General features: G+C 35.5%; 1 protein-coding gene across 1 annotated transcript; it reads left to right on the forward strand.

Moving 5' to 3' along the window:
• Window positions 1-934: 934 nt before the first annotated feature.
• Window positions 935-2,002, forward strand: LOC131940891 (uncharacterized). Its single transcript, XM_059299795.1, has one exon. It carries the CDS (start codon window positions 935-937, stop codon window positions 2,000-2,002), a length of 1,068 nt encoding a protein of 355 aa, XP_059155778.1.
• The last annotated feature ends 17,445 nt before the right edge of the window (window positions 2,003-19,447 follow it).

Genomic DNA, 19,447 nt, shown 5'->3' on the forward strand with positions numbered 1-19,447 from the left:
AAATAACACGACAGCTACGTAAGTTAATAATCTTATACAGTTTTATAGCAATGTAGACATTGCGTATGATTTCACTGTCAAAGGTAGACAAATGTGAGTAATATATTCAGTGGAGTATACTGCACAGTCTTTTTTAAAAAAAATATATTATGTTTAAATTTTTATTTCATTAGCAATGTTTGTTTTATCTAAGTGCAAATAAATCAACCTATTGGCAGGACTAAACGCACAAACAGATTTTCTAATTACGAATAATTAGAATCACCTATTATGTTCCAATTTCTTATAATTACAACTAAATCTATAATATATCGACGAAAATACCTAGTATCTAATTTTTTTTTCAGTCATTTATGTGGATTTAATGCCTTATAGCTTTTACTTTAATGTTTACATACCGACACTGTATACACAAATAATTTACTCTGCTAATTTCAAATTCGTTTACCTAAATACAGACCGTCTATTTATCAATTTTATTGATTAGTGTACAACTAAAGTTTAATGGGTCGTCGGGTTCATTCCAATTATTGCCGAGATTCTGTTTACAAAAACCAAGATTTTCTCCAGTTTGATTTACTCCCCTTTACAATAACAATTTTTTAAATAATTTGTTATTGAATCTTTCTTGGTAAATTTATATTTACATTATCACTGGGACTCTATAATTATAAATTCTGGTATAATAAGACAAGTTATAAAACTACTAATTACCGTAGTTGTTTTTATTTCACCCAATCGGTTTTCTTCAAATGGCGTTCATCTTGACACTTTCGATTCAAATTATAGTTGCATGTGTTATTGAGTGTAGAGTACCACACTGTATGGTTGTCATTGTTTATATAACTATGTACGCGAGCGATACAATCTACAAGCACTGAAATATGGTAAACTGTTAGTAAAATAAAAAAATTAATCACGTGACTTTTGTAGAATGGGTCAGTCTGATGACGTCAAAAGTGAGCAGGACTGGGTCCTGGAGACCAAGACCTGGTACATCTCTGACGTCACGCTCAAATACCTTGACCTCATCCTGACGGTCACCGTCCACGGGCTGATATCCGTCCTGGGGGTCGCGTCCAACGCCGTCAACATGAAGATCTTTGCCCAGCTTGGCCTGAGGGACAGCATGAGTGTCGGGCTGTTCGTGCTGTCCTTCACCGACCTAGCCGTGACGGCCATGCAGGTAGCCAGCTGTTTCTCCTACCTGGTCGAGGTCGTCTATCCCACAAGCCCTATTGACCCCTGGTCGCTCGGCCACTTCGCCTTCAGCTGGGCCAGGTACATTTCGTTTCTCATATCCTGCTGGATCACCACCTTAATCACCACTGAAAGGTGTTTTTGTGTGGTGTTTCCGTTCAAGGTGAAACAAGTCTTCACCATACCGCGGTGTATTTTGGCGACGTTATTAATCTACGTCGTCCATATTGGTATCCATTTACCCATCTATGCGTATGCTCAAATGGCTTGGGTAGATGTGCCAGAGATATCTCCTTATGGGGATTTAATGAACACAAGTAGAGTCGTCTTCACAGTCACGTTCACAGAACTCTCCGCAACATGGGAGATAATCGCCGACATGGTCGCTGGAGTAACTCTGTCTGTCCTGTCCCAGGTTATCCTCATCTTCTGCACGCTCTACATGATCTACAGCTTGAAGAAATCTTCCCAGATCCGCAAGGGAGAGAAATCTTCAAGTCTCGGCAATGACGCAGACACAAGCGGAGACAACTTATCGCAAAGGGAGAGAAGGCTGGTCAAGGTGGTGCTGCTTCTGGCCCTTGTTCTGACGTCATGCAACGTCCCGCGGTTCATGGTGATCGCCATCCACCACCTGTTCCCAGGTATGAATATCGGCGCCTACCAGAACCTCAACACCATCCTCTGGGACATCTCCTACATAGCCGGTACCATCTACTGCTCCAGCACCATCTTCATCTACCTCAAGCTTAACACCAGCTACAGAAAGGTGTTCATTAATCTGTTTCAACCAGGTGTTTAACTCAACAACAGCTATAGAAAGGTGTTCATTAATCTGTTTCAACCAGGTGTTTAACTGAAACTCAAAATCCGCTACAGAAAAGTTTTATTAACCTGTTAGTGTTTGGTCAGGCGTTAAGCTCAACTCTATATACACAAAAATATGTAAAGTTTTTTAACTGACATTTTTGCAACATGGACTTAGCCATCAACATATTGCGCAGTATTTGAAAATAAACATATCCAATTTTTAAATATATGCTTCATTAAATTTTACCGGTTTGTACAGACGCATGAGTTCATCTCTTTGGCATACGGAGAATAATTAGGTCAGAACTATGTCCAGCTGCCTTAGATTCCCTAACCGGAGAGAGCTAAATACCAGAGTTGAGTTTTCTTTGTGGTGTCTTATAGACTCGAGCCCTGGATCAGGACGTAAGCCTTCCAGTAGAGTAAACCTTAGATCACGTATTATTGATTTTTGGTTTCTGTCAATCCAAAGAGAAGCTAGGGTAGGTGCGAGTGGGATTACCAATCAACTACGCGTAAAACTCCTTGGTAGAATATGAGAGTATTAACTACAACACCTATTTAATTAAAATAAACAATTTATTACTCTTATTGTTACCGCCTAGAATTTCCTTACCCAAAAGTCTTAAAGCAAATAAACTCCTCAGTATTTTTGTGATTACGTTTAGTGGTTGGTTGCCGAGACCGAGCTAAAGGAGGTTTTAATTGAAGAAATTGTGGGCCGCATGGACAATGTTGAGGAAAATACACTTAAACAACCTCTTCCTAACCGAACAAAGATAAAAAAAACGATAATTAAATGAAGAACCTAGCAAAGACCAACATTGCAATTTAAATGTATCTTATTGACATTAAACATGGGTATAGCATATTAGGTTGGTATAAGTCAAGGAATGTTTTTAAAAGGATCTTGATTTGCAATCTGAACACATTTAAGTAGTACTGCACCAATTGTGTTGCGATATCAGAAGCTTTATTGGCAACTATTTCATCAATACAAAACAATACACTATATCAGGAATCGAACTGCATCAGACTTCAAACTGTATCAGCAAGAGAAAGTATGTCACGTACGCTCCAACAATCTGTGGACGGAAACGCATATAAAGTAAAACATTTAAAGGCGAACTTCAAGTTTAACCAACCTGTCAAACAAAAATCCAAAACGAGAACTGACCGTGACAAGAGCTTGTTTGGTTATGACAAATATTCCCAGAACTGAGGCGCCAATCGTCGTGTCGGTCAACTTGGAGATAAACAGCTGCAGCTAGAATACAACATAAAATAAACAACTGCAGCTAGAATACAACATAAAATAAACAGCTCAGTTAGAATACGACATTAAATAAAACGGTGCTAGAATCGCACATCAAAATTTAAATCTGGCAAATATTCGTACTATGTTTCAAATTACAGTATTCCCTTGTGTAATATCCATCATCATTTAAAACGTTTACCCTTGCCTTTACACATACATGTACTGTCATGTACTGACCTGTATCGCCTGTGATGAACCAAGGTTTTCTGTTTCTCTAATTAGATGAAGTTTCGTCAACGGTGAGTGTGCCTAGAACACGACAAATATTGTGTTTATTATCCTACAGTAAAGACGCTTGTATTATCTTCAGGCCATATGCGCATGAACAAAAATCACAAAAATGGTTTTCTTGCACTTTTTTTATATTTTGTCCGTTTTTGTATTAAGAAAATAACAACTTAATGAGAAAAAAAGGTTTGTGTTTAAAATACTTTTTTTATGACCCAATAGATTAAAAAAATTAACGTTGTTTCTCCAAACTTACAAGCTCTCTACGATAAGTTTTATATCCAGCATAATATAGTATTTGGCATCACTGGAAAGCTGGATTTCTCATGTATGTGATAATCGTATTTTCAATTATCTCGAAAACACCCAAAGCTTACAATCGGCTTTACAAATAACACAAATATTGTATTTTCGTTTCCTACTTTCCGTTACTTTTGCTTTTTTTCTCAGTTCGCACTTTTTAACTATAAAGAACCAATAACATTTTATTTATTAAACAATGCCCACCATATTTTCCTTAATTGTTCCTCATGCAACAATAAAACTTTTGTCACGAGGAAATTTTGATGGTTTTCATAGAAAAAAGTTTATGGTAAATAATATTCAAATTTTGAAACTTTTGAATATAAACAGTCAATCGTGCTAATTGTTGAGCTAAAGTGTTATATAGAATAGGCTAGCATGTCTTAGAATCCCCAAACTCCTGATGTGCATTATAAAATCAGCACTAAAATTACCAGTGTTACCGATTGGTTAGTTATCTCCTAATGAAGCTACGAACAGCTAATGGACTTGATGAAGCCAATAGTCAGTTTACCAGAGTGTCTCACCTTATCACTAGTTACATTATCATGAGTTACCTTATGATATGTTACTTTAAGATGGAATAACTTATTTTAGATTACCTTATGATAATTAGTTTTGCGATAGAATACCTTATTTTAGATTACCCTATGATGGGTTGCCAATATGATAAGTAACCTTATGATAAGTTAACTTATGATAAGTAACCTTATGATGGAATACCTTAATTTAGATAACCTTATAATGAGTTACCTTATCATGAAGCCTGGAACAGCTGATGGACATGATGCAGCCAACACTAAGGCTAAAAATTAGCCACAGTATGTTGAGCACCAGAGTAATGAGGGGCACGGTGTACATAACCAGGTAGTACAGGGTCAGGCAACTCTCGCCTATGGTCACCACGTAGGCCAGGGCCAGGTAAATGTTGAGGAACTTGTTGTAGCTGGAGAAGACGTCACACAGCTTCATGTGGCAGACACGGATCATCTTCAGGTTGGTGGGGATTTTACCGTTGGCTTGTTTAATCTTTTCATACAGACATTTAAAAAACAGAGGGATTTTACCGTTGGCTTGTTTGATCTTTTCATACAGACATTTAAAATATAGAGGGATTTTACCGTTGGCTTGTTTGATCTTTCAATACAGACATTGAAAATATAGGGGGATTTTACCGTTGGCTTGTTTGATCTTTTCATACAGACATTTAAAATATAGGGGGATTTTACCGTTGGCTTGTTTGATCTTTTCATACAGACATTGAAAATATAGGGGGATTTTACCGTTGGCTTGTTTGATCTTTCAATACAGACATTGAAAATATAGGGGGATTTTACCGTTGGCTTGTTTGATCTTTAATGTAGAAAAATACACCAGTTGGTTTTAACAAATGGCTTGAGTCATATGTTAAAATAGACAGAAATAAACAAAGCGATTTTACTGTTATTTTGAGGAAATTCAAATATATACAAAAAAAAACAGGGATTTTATTATTGGCTTGAGTGATTTTAATTTATGCAACAAAATTAATAACAAAAAAACCTTTTGGTAACAAGCTTTATATAATTATGTACTAAAAGGAAGAAAATAAATGAGGTCCTTCAAATATGTAATAATTATTTAATATTTAAGTAAAAAAAAACTAACGTTTGTGTCGCTTATTTAATTATATTTAAGGTATTTAATACATATTATAGCGACCCACGCTGTTCTTTTCCTGTTGCCTGTTTGTAAAAAATGTACAGTTCTATTTAATCTTTAGACATTTATCTCTAATACAATCACGTGACAAATGATACGACCATCATAAGAACGGAACAAACTATATGACTAACTCAAGCACGGGAAAATTATATGACCAACACCATCACGAAACAAACAACCACAAACATGTGAAACATGTCACAAGGCTAAGACAATCACGTGACAAATATCACATGATCAACACTAGCGCGTTAAAAAAAATCTCACCTGCAGATGAAGCAGACGTGACAGACCACCAAACGTGTTTGAGATGTAACTGTTGACGTAGACGACGAAGATAAGGGAGACAATTTGAACCGCGAGATTCCAGGCATGCAGTACCACGGCCATCATGATATATACAGATCGTACAGGGAATGGGGAGATGACCGTCTGCTGCAATGGGCAGACATTCATTTTTGTTGTAATCAACATTGGGATACAAAGATAATTTGAAAACAGAGCTTTTTCCCGCATCTATTAGTGGGGGGAGACTTTACCGTCGCCCCCCCCCCATGAAAGTATACCCCCCCCCCCCCCCGAATAATGTTGACCGCCCCCCACCCGAAAATATCCAGCGCCCCCCTGGAGAAAATACACTGTTTGAAAATAATCTACTTCAACTGTATTTTATTGTGAAGTTCATGTGAGAAGTACACTTTAAAAATCTAGACAGCTCATTTTATTTTGTACTGCATTTTTGACTCAAAAACTGGGTGATTTTGATTCATCACATACCAGTACTGAAAAGAAACTTGATAATTGTATACATTTAGATTTTATCCTTTATTTAACCAGAATCTGTTTATAACCATTGTTCGATACCTTTATGGCCATATCGTTCAAAAACAAAGCTGACGTCACTCCACAGACCATAAACAGCAGGAGGATGGTGCATAGTACTGACATCAACGTCATCAGGACTCGACACGTCCCGGGTTTCAAACCCAGTTCTTGGGTCTCCGGGTCATTAAAGAAATCTCTCCATTTTTTATAGAACTTCCTGTGCAGAGGGATGTTCGAATGTATATATTTGTAATGCAAAGCTCAACGCATCAACCAGAGACATATCTAGGGTTTGGGGTTAGGAGGAGCGCCATATATATATAGTGATTTTACTATGCAATTAAAAATCTACCTAGACATTAAACAAACTAACATAAAAAATAGAATGGGAAGCTGAAAACATAACATTTTAGGGATAGTTGGGGCATTAATTTTAGTGTTTTTAACGGACCAACAATTTGAAAACTCCTAATAAAGTAGTTTTTAGATCTGCACTTTTATACTTTAATATGGTTATGGTAAATAAACTAAAATAGCAATAATGAGTTATTTTTTATGATGCTCGATATTTGCTAAAGTCAAAAATTCTAAATACGTGAACATTTAAATTAAAATATATTTATTGTGTTGTATGTATGAATGAATGTATGAATGAACTTACAACAGATGAATTAATATTTCTTTACAAACGAATCAACAGTTAAACAAGAAATGCCGAGTTTTGAATCTTCCGATGCATGATTACAACAGGCTTACCTTAACTGACCCTTGCTGCCACAAGCGTAGAACAGACACGTGACACAGGCCACGTTATGAAGGTACCAGACGAGAAACGCGATCTGCAGTGCCAGGAATTCTCTGTTTTTGACGATGGAATAAATCAGTCTGGCAACGTTGGCCAGCAGTAGCAGAAACACCACTACAACGTAGACACCATTGACCAAGAACAGACAACGCTTCTTACTGGGGCTTTGGTACTTGACTCTCCAGCTTGTTAGAACTCTCTTACCTGATTTAATACATGTGTCTACCTCAGAGTCCCTGTCTGAGACTGTTTTATCTTCCTCAGCATCAAAATACAAGCCCAGACATTTCATAATGATGATCAGCGCAGACAGTGACTTTCTTATGTCAGAAACATCTTTATCAGTTGACATCTTAAATGACACCTTTTCTGACATCGCCGATAATCAGTGCTGTAATGTTTTAAGTAACACAAAATAATTACATGTTAATTAATATATATTGTTACGTATCATACATAATAGATAGCTAAAAAAGATTCCGCAGTTTACACCGTGTTGATTCCAAGCAAATAAATTTTTTACCTCTATACAAACTTGTCAATTGCTTTAACACACACACAATCTGGTATGAAAATATTGTTTCTTTATCCAATAAATTGTTATTTCTATATCAAACTTCACATTTAAAGACGTTAAATGTAGATCCATTAATAGCAGGTGAAATTCAAAACCAGATCTAACTGGCACAGGACTGTAGCACTCAGTCGCCGTAGAGAGGCTTCGTCAATTCTAAATTTGTTTTTAAATGTATACACTTTTTTAAACCGGTGGGTGTCAAACGAAGCTAATGGACTTTTTTCATTATTTAACTAACATCATTATCCTTAAAACTATGCCAAATAATCCTACAATGTCTGCTCGTTTTTTTGGTTTGAACTGGCATCCATTAGCCGACTATGACATCACTTTGGTGTGTATTTATCTCCCATTTGGGTAGCTCTCACATATACCGCACCCATTCATTTATGTCCGCAATTAAATATTATCCAAATGCGTCATAAATTGACTCTGGTAGTAATGGATTCACTTTTTAAATCAATAACTTTATTTTTTTTTGTTGTTTTTTTTATCTAGATCAGGAGTTTATTCCTTTCTTAATATTCATTCTAGTGCTAACGAACTACGATATCCAAAATAAATGCGTGACAATTAAAACATTTTGACAATATGTATTTTATGACATGTCTATCTATATACTACTAAAACTCAAGTTTGTTTACATGTTTAAATATTTATTTGTTTGTTGTTTTTTTTATTGTCTGATTGACTATTGTAAATAGATCTACGCTATATGCAGAACTGTAAAATAGTATGTAGGTATAGAACAATTTTTGTTTTCAGACAGACTGTTAATCACAAATTTATTTAAAGACGTTAATTAATTTATTGTATTATTCATAGGTAGATTAACCACATTAATTTTAAAGTTTTAGAACAATGGTTTTCTTTGACTGAATAGTGACGTCACAAATTTTGTTTACTTTTTAGTACAATAACATGGCGGCTTCTATCGAAGAAGATTGTGTTCCCATTCCAAAGATTAACGCGTTCTAAAGCTAATTTTCTGTCGGCTATAACTTTAATAATACGTCCGTTTGCTGTATTCATTACGTTCCAACACTTAAAAGCAATTTTCAACTGTCTTTTTCATTTAGTTTTACAATAAATTTCTCTAGTTTTACAATCTGTCCAGGAAAGTTATTTATAGATCTAAAAATATCATGTGGATCTAGATCTAGAATCTAGGTCAAACCAAAGACTAATTAGATACATACCAAAGATTAATTAGATGAAAATACAATCCATTTTATAATCATAATACATTTTTTAGTCCTTAAATACTTGATATAAATCTTTGTGATTTATCTATCTAGATCTAGATCTATCTAGCTAGAATAGGTCTAATGATTAGATCTAGATTCTAGATCTAGAATTTCTAGATCTAGCAAGAGTTACGCAAATACTAGACTTAAGAAACGAGTCGTAGAATCTAGATAATTCTATCTGGATCTAGATAATTTCAGACCTTCATTATTTTATATAAATCTTTGTTTGGCTAATTTAAGATAAAATTTAATATGAAAGTTACTACTTCTAGACTTAGATCTAGATCTATGCGCGTAAATCAAGTTGCATAAGGAGACTCAAAGTATTAAAGTATAGTATAAAAATATATCTGTGACGTCGCGAGTTAAATAGCTAAGTTGTTGGTGTAATTGGCTTGCATGCGGGTGGCACAGGTTCTAGACCAATACATCAATGATATTTTTTTTTTTCAATTTTTTATTTATTTTTTTTTATGTGAATAACAGGGCAGGTGAAGTAGAGTTAATCTGTTTCTTTGTCCTAAGCATATGAAGGGATAGTGTGGTCAGAGACATGCTCGGCTGGAATCGTTTTTTTTTTTAAACGATAAAAACATGTAGTCTGAGACTTGGCGGGACACTGGGCAGGTGAAGTAAAGTTGAGTAGGTCGCCTGTGACGTCAGTATATGAAGGGATAGTCCGAAATCGGTGTTTTCGGTGTTATTAAAAGACTAGGCATGCTGCCCAGCTTCGCTTAGGCTTTCGAAAACATTGAGAATTTGAATGCTTAATTAATTCGCCCGAAGGTCGGTCTACGACCTCAAGAGTTATGAAGAGGTTCCTCCGTGGACATTTTTTTTCGATTTATAGCTCATATAAGGTACCGGTCAGTCGAGGTCAGTTTTGACCCCCCACATCGTAGACTTTTCGGCCAACCGGCCCCCGTGTTCTGTCGCACCAAGGCAAGATCATGCCAAATTTGAAGCGCCTGCGGCGCCGGGAAGTGCCCTATCGGACACCCGACAATCTAGATCTAGAGCTAGATTCCTAAAAGAATTTTTTTTTAAAGTTTAGCCCGAGCATAATAAAAAAGAATACATTAACCAAGCTGACTTGCTGTGTCTCGAACCCGCACCACCTGCGTGGTTTAATGTACACTAACATCTCCGCTATTTAGGCACCTTATAAAATACGGAGAATGAAACACGTATTTTAAAATCTTAACTTACGCGAATATGCCTATTCTTTCAAATTAATTTTTTATCCCAAATTAGCCAGTTCATAACAAAGATTTTGTATAAAATAAATAAGTCTTGAAATAGTTTAGTCCTAATATAGAAATTTATTTTTGGAATTGATTTTAGAGAAGTTAGAGTCTAAATCTAGATCTTAGCGTCTACGTCTAGATCTAGTTATTGCGTAGATTTAGATTTAGATTTAGTCTAGATCTAGAATCTCTAGATCTAGAATCCAAATAAATAAAATAAATTTTATGAGTTTAGGCCGGAAAAATTGTATTGTATACATTTCATAGTGTACGTAGATCTAAATCAAATTTGAATGAAATAGTTCATTTCTTTTAATTCAAAACACAGCAGATGACGTCATTAGTTAATGTATAAGCAATAGCGACGTCACGGTTTTATGCGTTCTTTTTCACATGTATTAATGCTTTTCCGGTTGCATAAATAATACTGTTTCTCTACATTCGAATACGCCTTTAATTTTTATTTTTCTTCTTTAAGTAAAATTGTGGTTATACATTTAAAACATCTAACATATTATTTTCAACAAAAGTCCGTAAAAAGTTCTCCATATATCGCTGCCGATTCTGACGTGATGTCCGGCGAAAATTTTTTGCGGACAGAGAAAGAGAGAGAGAGAGAGATGTGCGAACGTGGGGATTTATATATTAGGATAAAATCATCTTTTTGAATGTGGGGTCTGGTTTTTTGTTACGATAAGTAATACTGTAGTAGCGTAGCGAGGAGGGGGGGGGGCGGGGGCATATGTCCCCGGGCACCGACCTTAGGGGGCGCCAAAATGGGTTGGAAAAATAAATTGAAAGGTTGAGGGGGGTGCACATCGAAAGTTTGAGGTGGGGGGGGGGGGGGTGTGCAAATCAAAATCTTGTGAGGGGAGGTGCAAATCGAAAAGTTTGTCCCCGGGCGACGGGAAGGTTCGCTACGCCTCTGAGTGACAGACGTGATGTTTTTTATGGATGACCCCCGAAAACCACAGTCATCCAACGGATGACATGTAGTTTAGTATACTACTAAAAGTTTCTAATGCTTATAAGTTTTTAAAACGATTTTGTTTGTTTATCGCGTGATCAGTACATTTGCACTAAAAATGGGAAGGCCAACTTAAGAAGAGACAATGCAATGCACATATTAATAATAATAGCATTAATGACATATTCATTTGTAAAAACACACGTTTCATTATTCAAACGAAGAACTATGAGTACACTTTTGTCCCTCATTTGTGTAGTCATAAGGTTAAAAAGGTTGAAAAGTTAAAAGCGTTAAAATACATAATTATCTTACAGCTATAGCTTGAATGATAAATTTATTTATTTTTATTTTAGGTTCCATCAATTTCATTAAGATAAGCTTGACATATTTTCTAATTCGAGAGCATAAAGAATTTGAGCCGTCGGAGAAAGATTATATTATAGGCTAAATCAAAATTAATTTGTACAAAATACAAACAATCTATAATTGAGTGTTTTTAAGCCGTACATATTTTAAATACATTTTTGCTAACATTTTGAACTAAAAAATTTAATTTGACATTTTTGTCTTAGTGTTGAGACATGTTATATTCAATGTTTTCAAAGACTCTATTATCAGTATACGCCATTTAAAACGAAATATCTAGTCTTTTTTCATTGGCGACATTTTTAACGGTGGATGTTATTTTCCATATTATGGCGTTCTGTGATTGACCGTTAACTAATTATTAGCGATGTAGCTAAGCCTATTGTTTGACGATCGGTTAGTTAATACTACTTAATTAAAGGCGAGTTATTTTGTTCAGAAATACATGTTAACTTTGCAATAAGTTTTGTTTTAAGCAAGTAGATCTATATGTGGATATCACCAGATTGTATGTGGAAATATTTTTCACATTTAAACATGTATTGCATTAAATTAAACAACATGCATTGCATATTTTAAAAAAGAAAAGTGATAACGAAATGTATATATTTAAAGCATACTTTATTTTAACATTAAATAGCCAACTGGGTCAGTTAACTAAAAACCATGTAGGAAAAAAAGCGTATTTCATGTTCATCTAGAAACGACATCTGGGCTAAAAGATACATTTAAGTGATACTGCATCACTGTTCATCAGAAATTATAATATATCAGAACGGCGACTGCATCAGAAGTCTTAACATATCGACTGTTTCAGAAATTGTGCTGTATAGACAGATGACTGTCAGACTGCAAACTGTATCAGCAAGAGAAAGTACGTCAGATAAGCTCCAACTATCTGTGGAAGAGACATCTTTCAACTGTAGAAAAACGCTAGTAGTCGAAATTCAGTTGGATTTTATACGTTAGTTATCAATGCTTATATAAAATTTAAATCTTAAAGACAAATAAATCTTAATGCGTGTGACTTTAAGACTAATATAACCCAAAGTTTACGTTTTCAGGCCGAATTAACATAAATGTTACTGTGCGTAACACGCACGAAATTAAACAAAAACCTAAGTCAAAGTATTTTTTTAGATACAGATATACTCGAATGTTTTATCATACAGCAAATATAAGACATAACCCCAACAGTGTCCTTCAGATAACATGATGAAAGCCTTCTTTCTTCTGGAGAAGAAGAACTGACCGTGACAAGAGCTTGTTTGGTTATGACAAATATTCCCAGGACTGAGGCGCCAATCGTCGTGTCGGTCAACTTTGAGATAAACAGCTGCAGCTAGAATACGACATAAAATAAAAAGCTGCAGCTAGAATATCACATTTAAACTTTATTATTTAAAATATGTGTATGACTTGCAGGAGAAAAAAAAACTGGATCAGTATCGTACTAGTCTAACATTTTTTAAAAAAACCATTGTTAGTTACGGTATAATTTTTGTACCAACCTGTACAGCTTGGGGTGTACCAATCTCTTCTGTTTCCCTGATTAGATGGAGTTTAGTTAAAGGAGAATGTGCCTAGAATAGAAACAAAATATGCTCATGTGTGTAGCAACTTAAAATAAATTAAAAACAAAAAAGCTAATTGTTTTATCCATCATGAGTTATCTTATCTCGAAGTATTTAGCAGCTAATGGAATCATAAAAAAAACATAACTAAAATTATCGGAGTTTAAACTTATCATGAGTTACTTTATCAAGAATTACGTTACAGTGAAGAATAGAACAGTTGATAAGTCACCTAATCATCAGTTACATTATCATAAATTACCATATTATAAGTTACCTTATAATGTTACCTGATCATACGTTACGTTAAAGTTACCTTATCATAAGTTAAATTATCATAAGTTACATTATCAAGTTACTTTAACATGTTACCTTCTCATAAATTACCTTATCACAAATTACCTTATTATAAGTTACCTTATCGTGAAGCCTGGAACAGCTGATGGACATGATGCAGCCAACACTCAGGTTAAAGACCAGCCACAGTACATTGAGCACCAGCGTGATCAGGGGCACGGTGTACTTGGTGAGGTAGAACAGCGTCAGGCAACTCTCGCCTATGGTCACCACGTAGGCCAGGGCCAGGTAAATGTTGAGGAACTTGTTGTAGCTGGAGAAGACGTCACACAGCTTCATGTGGCAGACACGGATCATCTTCAGGTTGGTGGGGATTTTACCGTTGGATTGTTTGATCTTTTCATACAGACATTTAAAAAAACAGAGGGATTTTACCGTTGGCTTGTTTGATCTTTAATATAGAAAAATACACGAGTGGGATTTTACAAGTGGCTTGTTTGATCTTTTGATACAGACATTTAAAAAAACAGAGGGATTTTACCGCTGGCTTGTTTGATCTTTAATATAGAAAAATACACGAGTGGGATTTTACAAGTGGCTTGTTTGATCTTTTGATACAGACATTTAAAAAAACAGAGGAATTTTACCGTTGGCTTGTTTGACCTTTTAGCAAAAAACCAGGGATTTTTATGTTTGATCTTTGGATACATACATTGAAAAAGAGAGTTATTTTAACGTTGGCTTCTCTGATATATTATTACAGAAATTCAAGGACATTTGAATGTTAATACCTTGTGTTTAATGATTATTAATCATCCACGATGCATTTATTATTACATCTCAAATGATCGTTTGTTGTAAGGTAGTAAAATGTTGATTGTTAAATTGATATCACGTTCAGTTACTGACAATACTATCACCTGACCAACAACAACATGTCACCTGATAGCACAATCACGTGATAATCTCACCTGAAGATCCAGCGAAGATGACACGCCACCAAACGTGCTTGAGATGTAACTGTTGATGTAGACGACAAAGATGAGTGACGCGATTTGCACCGCAAGGTTCCAGGCATGCAACACCACGGCCAACACGATATACACTGGCTCCGATGGGAAGGGGGAGGTTACCGCCTGCTGGAATGGGGAGATATTTATTTTAATCCACATCGGTTGTGTTACATTTCCATTTCGCTGGTAATATGTAGGGCCTACAGACAACAAAACGAAGATAGTTTTCTCTACCCCGTGAAAGTACACGTTCAACCCAGTGCTGTATTTGTTTCAATTACATTACAAATTACAAACAGGTTTGAGTAAACTAGTGTTGTATCGTTTGTTTAAGATTAATCTGTGTATAGCCTTGTATGATACCTTAATCGCGCTATCGTGTAGCAACAGAGCTGACGTCACTCCGCAGACGTTGACCAGCAGAAGGATCGTGCACAGTGCAGACATCAACGTCATCAGCACACGACACGTCTCGGGTTTCAGACCCAGCTCTTGGGTCTCCGGGTCATTAAACACATCCCTCCATTGTTTATAGAACTGCCTGGGGAGGGGGATAGAAAGTTCGGTTCAATTTAATATACAAAGATCTTAATACTAGTTTCTTAATGTATATATTAAAACATGAACATATCATCACGTCAACACAAACACCAGCAGTTCTTCAGGAAAACACGTTTTAACAAAAAAGATGAAAATCATATTACGATAATGCCTTTATAAAATATCGTAATAACATAAATGTGTAAATACTTTAAGACAATATTTAATAAAATAGCTCAAACAATTTAAAAAAAAAACAACTGTGGCCAACGTAAAATTAAATTAAAAATTGAAATACTTAGCAGCTTAACATTTAAAATACTCGAAAATGTGTTGAAACACGTACATTTTAAATCAAATATATATTTTTTGTGTTTTCAAAATCTTCTAATCGCCTGAATATAGATCTAGATCAGTTATTTTAATTCTACAAGGTGCATTTACAGTATATATAAAACAGGATAAATGTTATTTTAGATAGTAAAAAGTAAAAGAAAACGCTTACCTTAATTGACCTTTACTACCGCAGGCATAGAACAGACAAATGACACAGGCAACGTTATGCAGGTACCAGCCGAGAAATGCGAACTGCAATGCCATGATTTCTCATTTCTGGACAATGGGATAAATCAGCCGGACACAATTGGCCAGCAGTAGCAAAAACACGGCGATCACGTAGACAACATTCACCAGAAACACACATCGTCTTTTGCTGACGTGTCGATGCTTAGCCCTCCAGCTCTTTGGGACTACCTGATCAGCTACTGCAACATTTACTAGTTTAGCGTCTTCTTGTAAGCCCGCATCACTTTCCTCCACATCGAAATAAAAGCCAAGACATTTCATGATGGTAATCAGCACAGACAGTGACTTTCTTATATCAGAAACATAGTTGATAGCTGACATCTTGTATGATACTTTACCTAACATTGTTGGTGCTCAATGTTGTACTGTTATCAGTAAAACTTATTAAATGAAAATATGTAATAGGCTACTTATCAAACCAACATACTTGGACCAGACGTAACATTTCAGTCTATCCCACTGTTGATTCAAGAACTTATTAGAAATCAACCTGCTGTAGAATTTGTCGTTAGTTTTAATACACAAGTTGATTATGTGAAAATATTGGACCTTCATCCACCAAACTGATAATACTGATATTCCTAAGCTACACATTAACAAGTGTTATATGTAGACCACTTAAAGACAGGTGACATTTAAAACCATATCAAACAGGTATTTTACGGTAAAAACTGATTGATTTGGAAAGATTTCGAAAATTTTTAATTTGCTTAATATTTTCATTTTTTTAGAAGCTGGTGCGTGTCAAACAAATCTAATGGACTTACCCTTTATGACTTAACAAATCGATCAATCTCTGAAAAGTTGCCAAAAAAAATACTAAACCTGGGCTCGTCAAAAGCTTGATGTGACATCCATTAGCATCGTAGCTATGACAACACTTTGTTGTGTACATATCCCCCGTTGGTTTGCTCTCACATGCCCTACATCCAATCTCTCATCCGTCTGTTGTTAAAAATGTTACCAAACACATCACAGCTGCCAACATAATGAAACTCTCCCAACAATACATGCAATTTTTACATTCAGATTTTTTTTTTAAACTTCATCCGGACTTTTAAAGCAGACCATCAGAGAAATAAAACACGTTTTCGAATACAATTGAGAAACTATTTTAACATTTTTTAAATGTGTTTATTTTAATATTTTTGCTGCAAAATTTGAGAGTATTATTTTTAAAAAGTGGACTGTTAAATTAAAGGTAACTCTACAATTAGGTTTTACATATTTACCTATGATATAAAATGTAATTAAGACTGTTCTGTATTGTAGAAACTTATAGAGATAACTCATTTTGGCTAGAAATTTTAAAATTCAAATTTTATACTGCGTTATTAACAGAAAATACGTCAAGAAAGCGCCGACAATCTGTTGTGAAAAAAATTAAAGAAGCAATCAAATAGTTATAGTTTGAAACTATAATGTACAATAGGACACAACAACAACAATCAAGCAATAAGCTTTTTTATTAATTAAACAAAAAGGGAAATAGATGGCTAAGATGCATTTAAAATAACTTGTATAATGGTTGTTATGTGTAGTTCATAAATTATTAAGTTGACAGTCGAGTAAATTGAGTCATATCTGTTATTTCTCTTGTATCATTACTGATTTTAGTAATCTTTTACTTGGATTTTAATATCTGAATAGATTAAGACAATATATTCTTGCATTGTCAACGAAGACGCACGTATCTGGAAATTCTAGCGTTCAAAGTTGGTCAAAATTGAGTTAGAATCAAGCTTTGCTATAAACCCAGATACTTGCAACAAAAAAGAACAAACATCAGACGTTGTAAACTATATAAAAGTGTATAAGAAACCTACTAGAAATGACCAGTGCGAACCAAATAAGCAAGTTGACTGTGAACAAACTTTGACACCATCAAACTCACCGAAAGCAAGGTCTCCTTAGTTACCACAAACATTCCCAGCACAGTCGCTCCAATCTTTGTGTCCGTAAGCTTTGAGAGAAACAGTTGCAACTGGAAATTACACAAAAATATCCCAATGATCGATTATTCTATTGTGTCATGTTGCATTGGATTAAACAAATCCCCGATGAAAGCAATAGATGACCTACAAACAAAAGCTTAAGCGTCACCTGTATAACTTGGCAGCAGTTTTGTATCTCAGCTTCTTGAATTTTGTACAATTTCTCTAGTGGGGCATGCGCCTGGGAGATATTAAAGCTTCTATATCTAACGTATATAAATGTATATAGCTATATCTTAATGTACACACACACACACACACACACACATATATATATATATATATATATATATATATATATATATATATATATATATATATATATATATATATATATATATATATAGCCGTCCCGGCCAGGCCTTGCACTGGCCTCTATGAAAAACTTATCTGTAAAGGACCATGACTTGTGTGTTTAGTAATCAGCATATACCCGGCATTGCCCGGGTTAAGGAAATACATTACTTTTCGAGTTATATATGTTACGGTCAAAGCCCGAAGTGCGGCCAATGCTAGGATTGGCCGGCCAATCCGCGCATTGGCCGACTCTCTTGGCCAAAGCCCGAAAAACTTAGCACTAAGATCGTATTTCGTACATTGGCCGGCCAATGCGCGCACTGGCCGGGACGTACTGGCCAAAGTCTGAAACGCTTAAACTTGACAGCGTATTTTGTACATTGGCCGGCCAATGCGCGCACTGGCCGGGATGTCCTGGCCAATGTTCTATCTAGACTAAGTTGTGATCGCATTTTCATTATTCTGGGTGCGTTTTCATTGAGAGTAACGTATTGTTTAGCTCTTGTTTGTATAGCATTCTATATGCAAGGCGACATGGATCAAAAGGGCCGTCAGACCATGAGACAGACATAGCAGATGGATGTCAAAAGAAAAAAATGTAAATCCATGTTAGTTTTCATATATGGGCTCTCGATAAAATAGTTACTGAGGAAGATATTGAGAACATTGAACAAGAAATGGAGGTTGCCATAAATGCAACGACATCCTCAGCTAACACATCTACTGCCTTGGCGGAACGTCCAGACCAGTTGCGTGACAATAATGTGGCCAACAGATTTTGTATAGTTTGTGAAAAACATTGTAGTGCAGCTCACTCTTGTGGATCCTGTGGCAACGATATCCATGCTATTTGTTGAATACCCAATGAAGCAGACGAAGGGTACGGAGGGAACATTACCTGCAGATTGTGTCACAACAAACAAGACATCATGGAACACAGATAAGCAGCTCATACTGGCTTGCAAACTCAAGGTGCTAAGATGCTTAAAACATCAAATACAAAATTTAAAGATAATGAAGTGGGTGACAATGTACGCATCCGTTTTCCAGATGTTGACAGGGGTCACGGTGATCCCCGAAGCGTGATTGCAGTTGTCATGAGCGTCGAGGGCGGTTTCTACAAATTAGGAACGGAACATGGTGTTCTAAAAAAACTGTATGCTAGAAGTGAGTTTTCAATTCTTCACGAAAAACTGCTCTTATTGTCGTCAGTTGGCACTGAGGAAAAATCACTACGAACCATCGCATCTTCACAATCATTGACTGGGGGCCAAGGCTACACTCGCTGCAATTGCACAACTAAGTGCACAACAAATCGCTGCAAGTGTAAAAATAACAAGCTGCTATGTAATTCTAAATGTTATAAAAGTTCAACTTGTTGTAACAAATGATGATATTGATAGAATGAGACTATAGTACAATAAAAAATGTGAATGTTTCTGTCATTTACTTTATTTAATAATCAATAAAGACTTAATTTCATGATCCTTACGGCATAAAAAAAAACAAATCTGCTCATGATCTTCTAATTCGGACTTTGGCCG

The sequence above is a fragment of the Physella acuta genome, unplaced genomic scaffold, assembly GCF_028476545.2.
Source record: "Physella acuta isolate Inbredline_101_S28 unplaced genomic scaffold, ASM2847654v3 ptg000335l, whole genome shotgun sequence".
Taxonomy (NCBI): Eukaryota; Metazoa; Mollusca; class Gastropoda; family Physidae; genus Physella; species Physella acuta.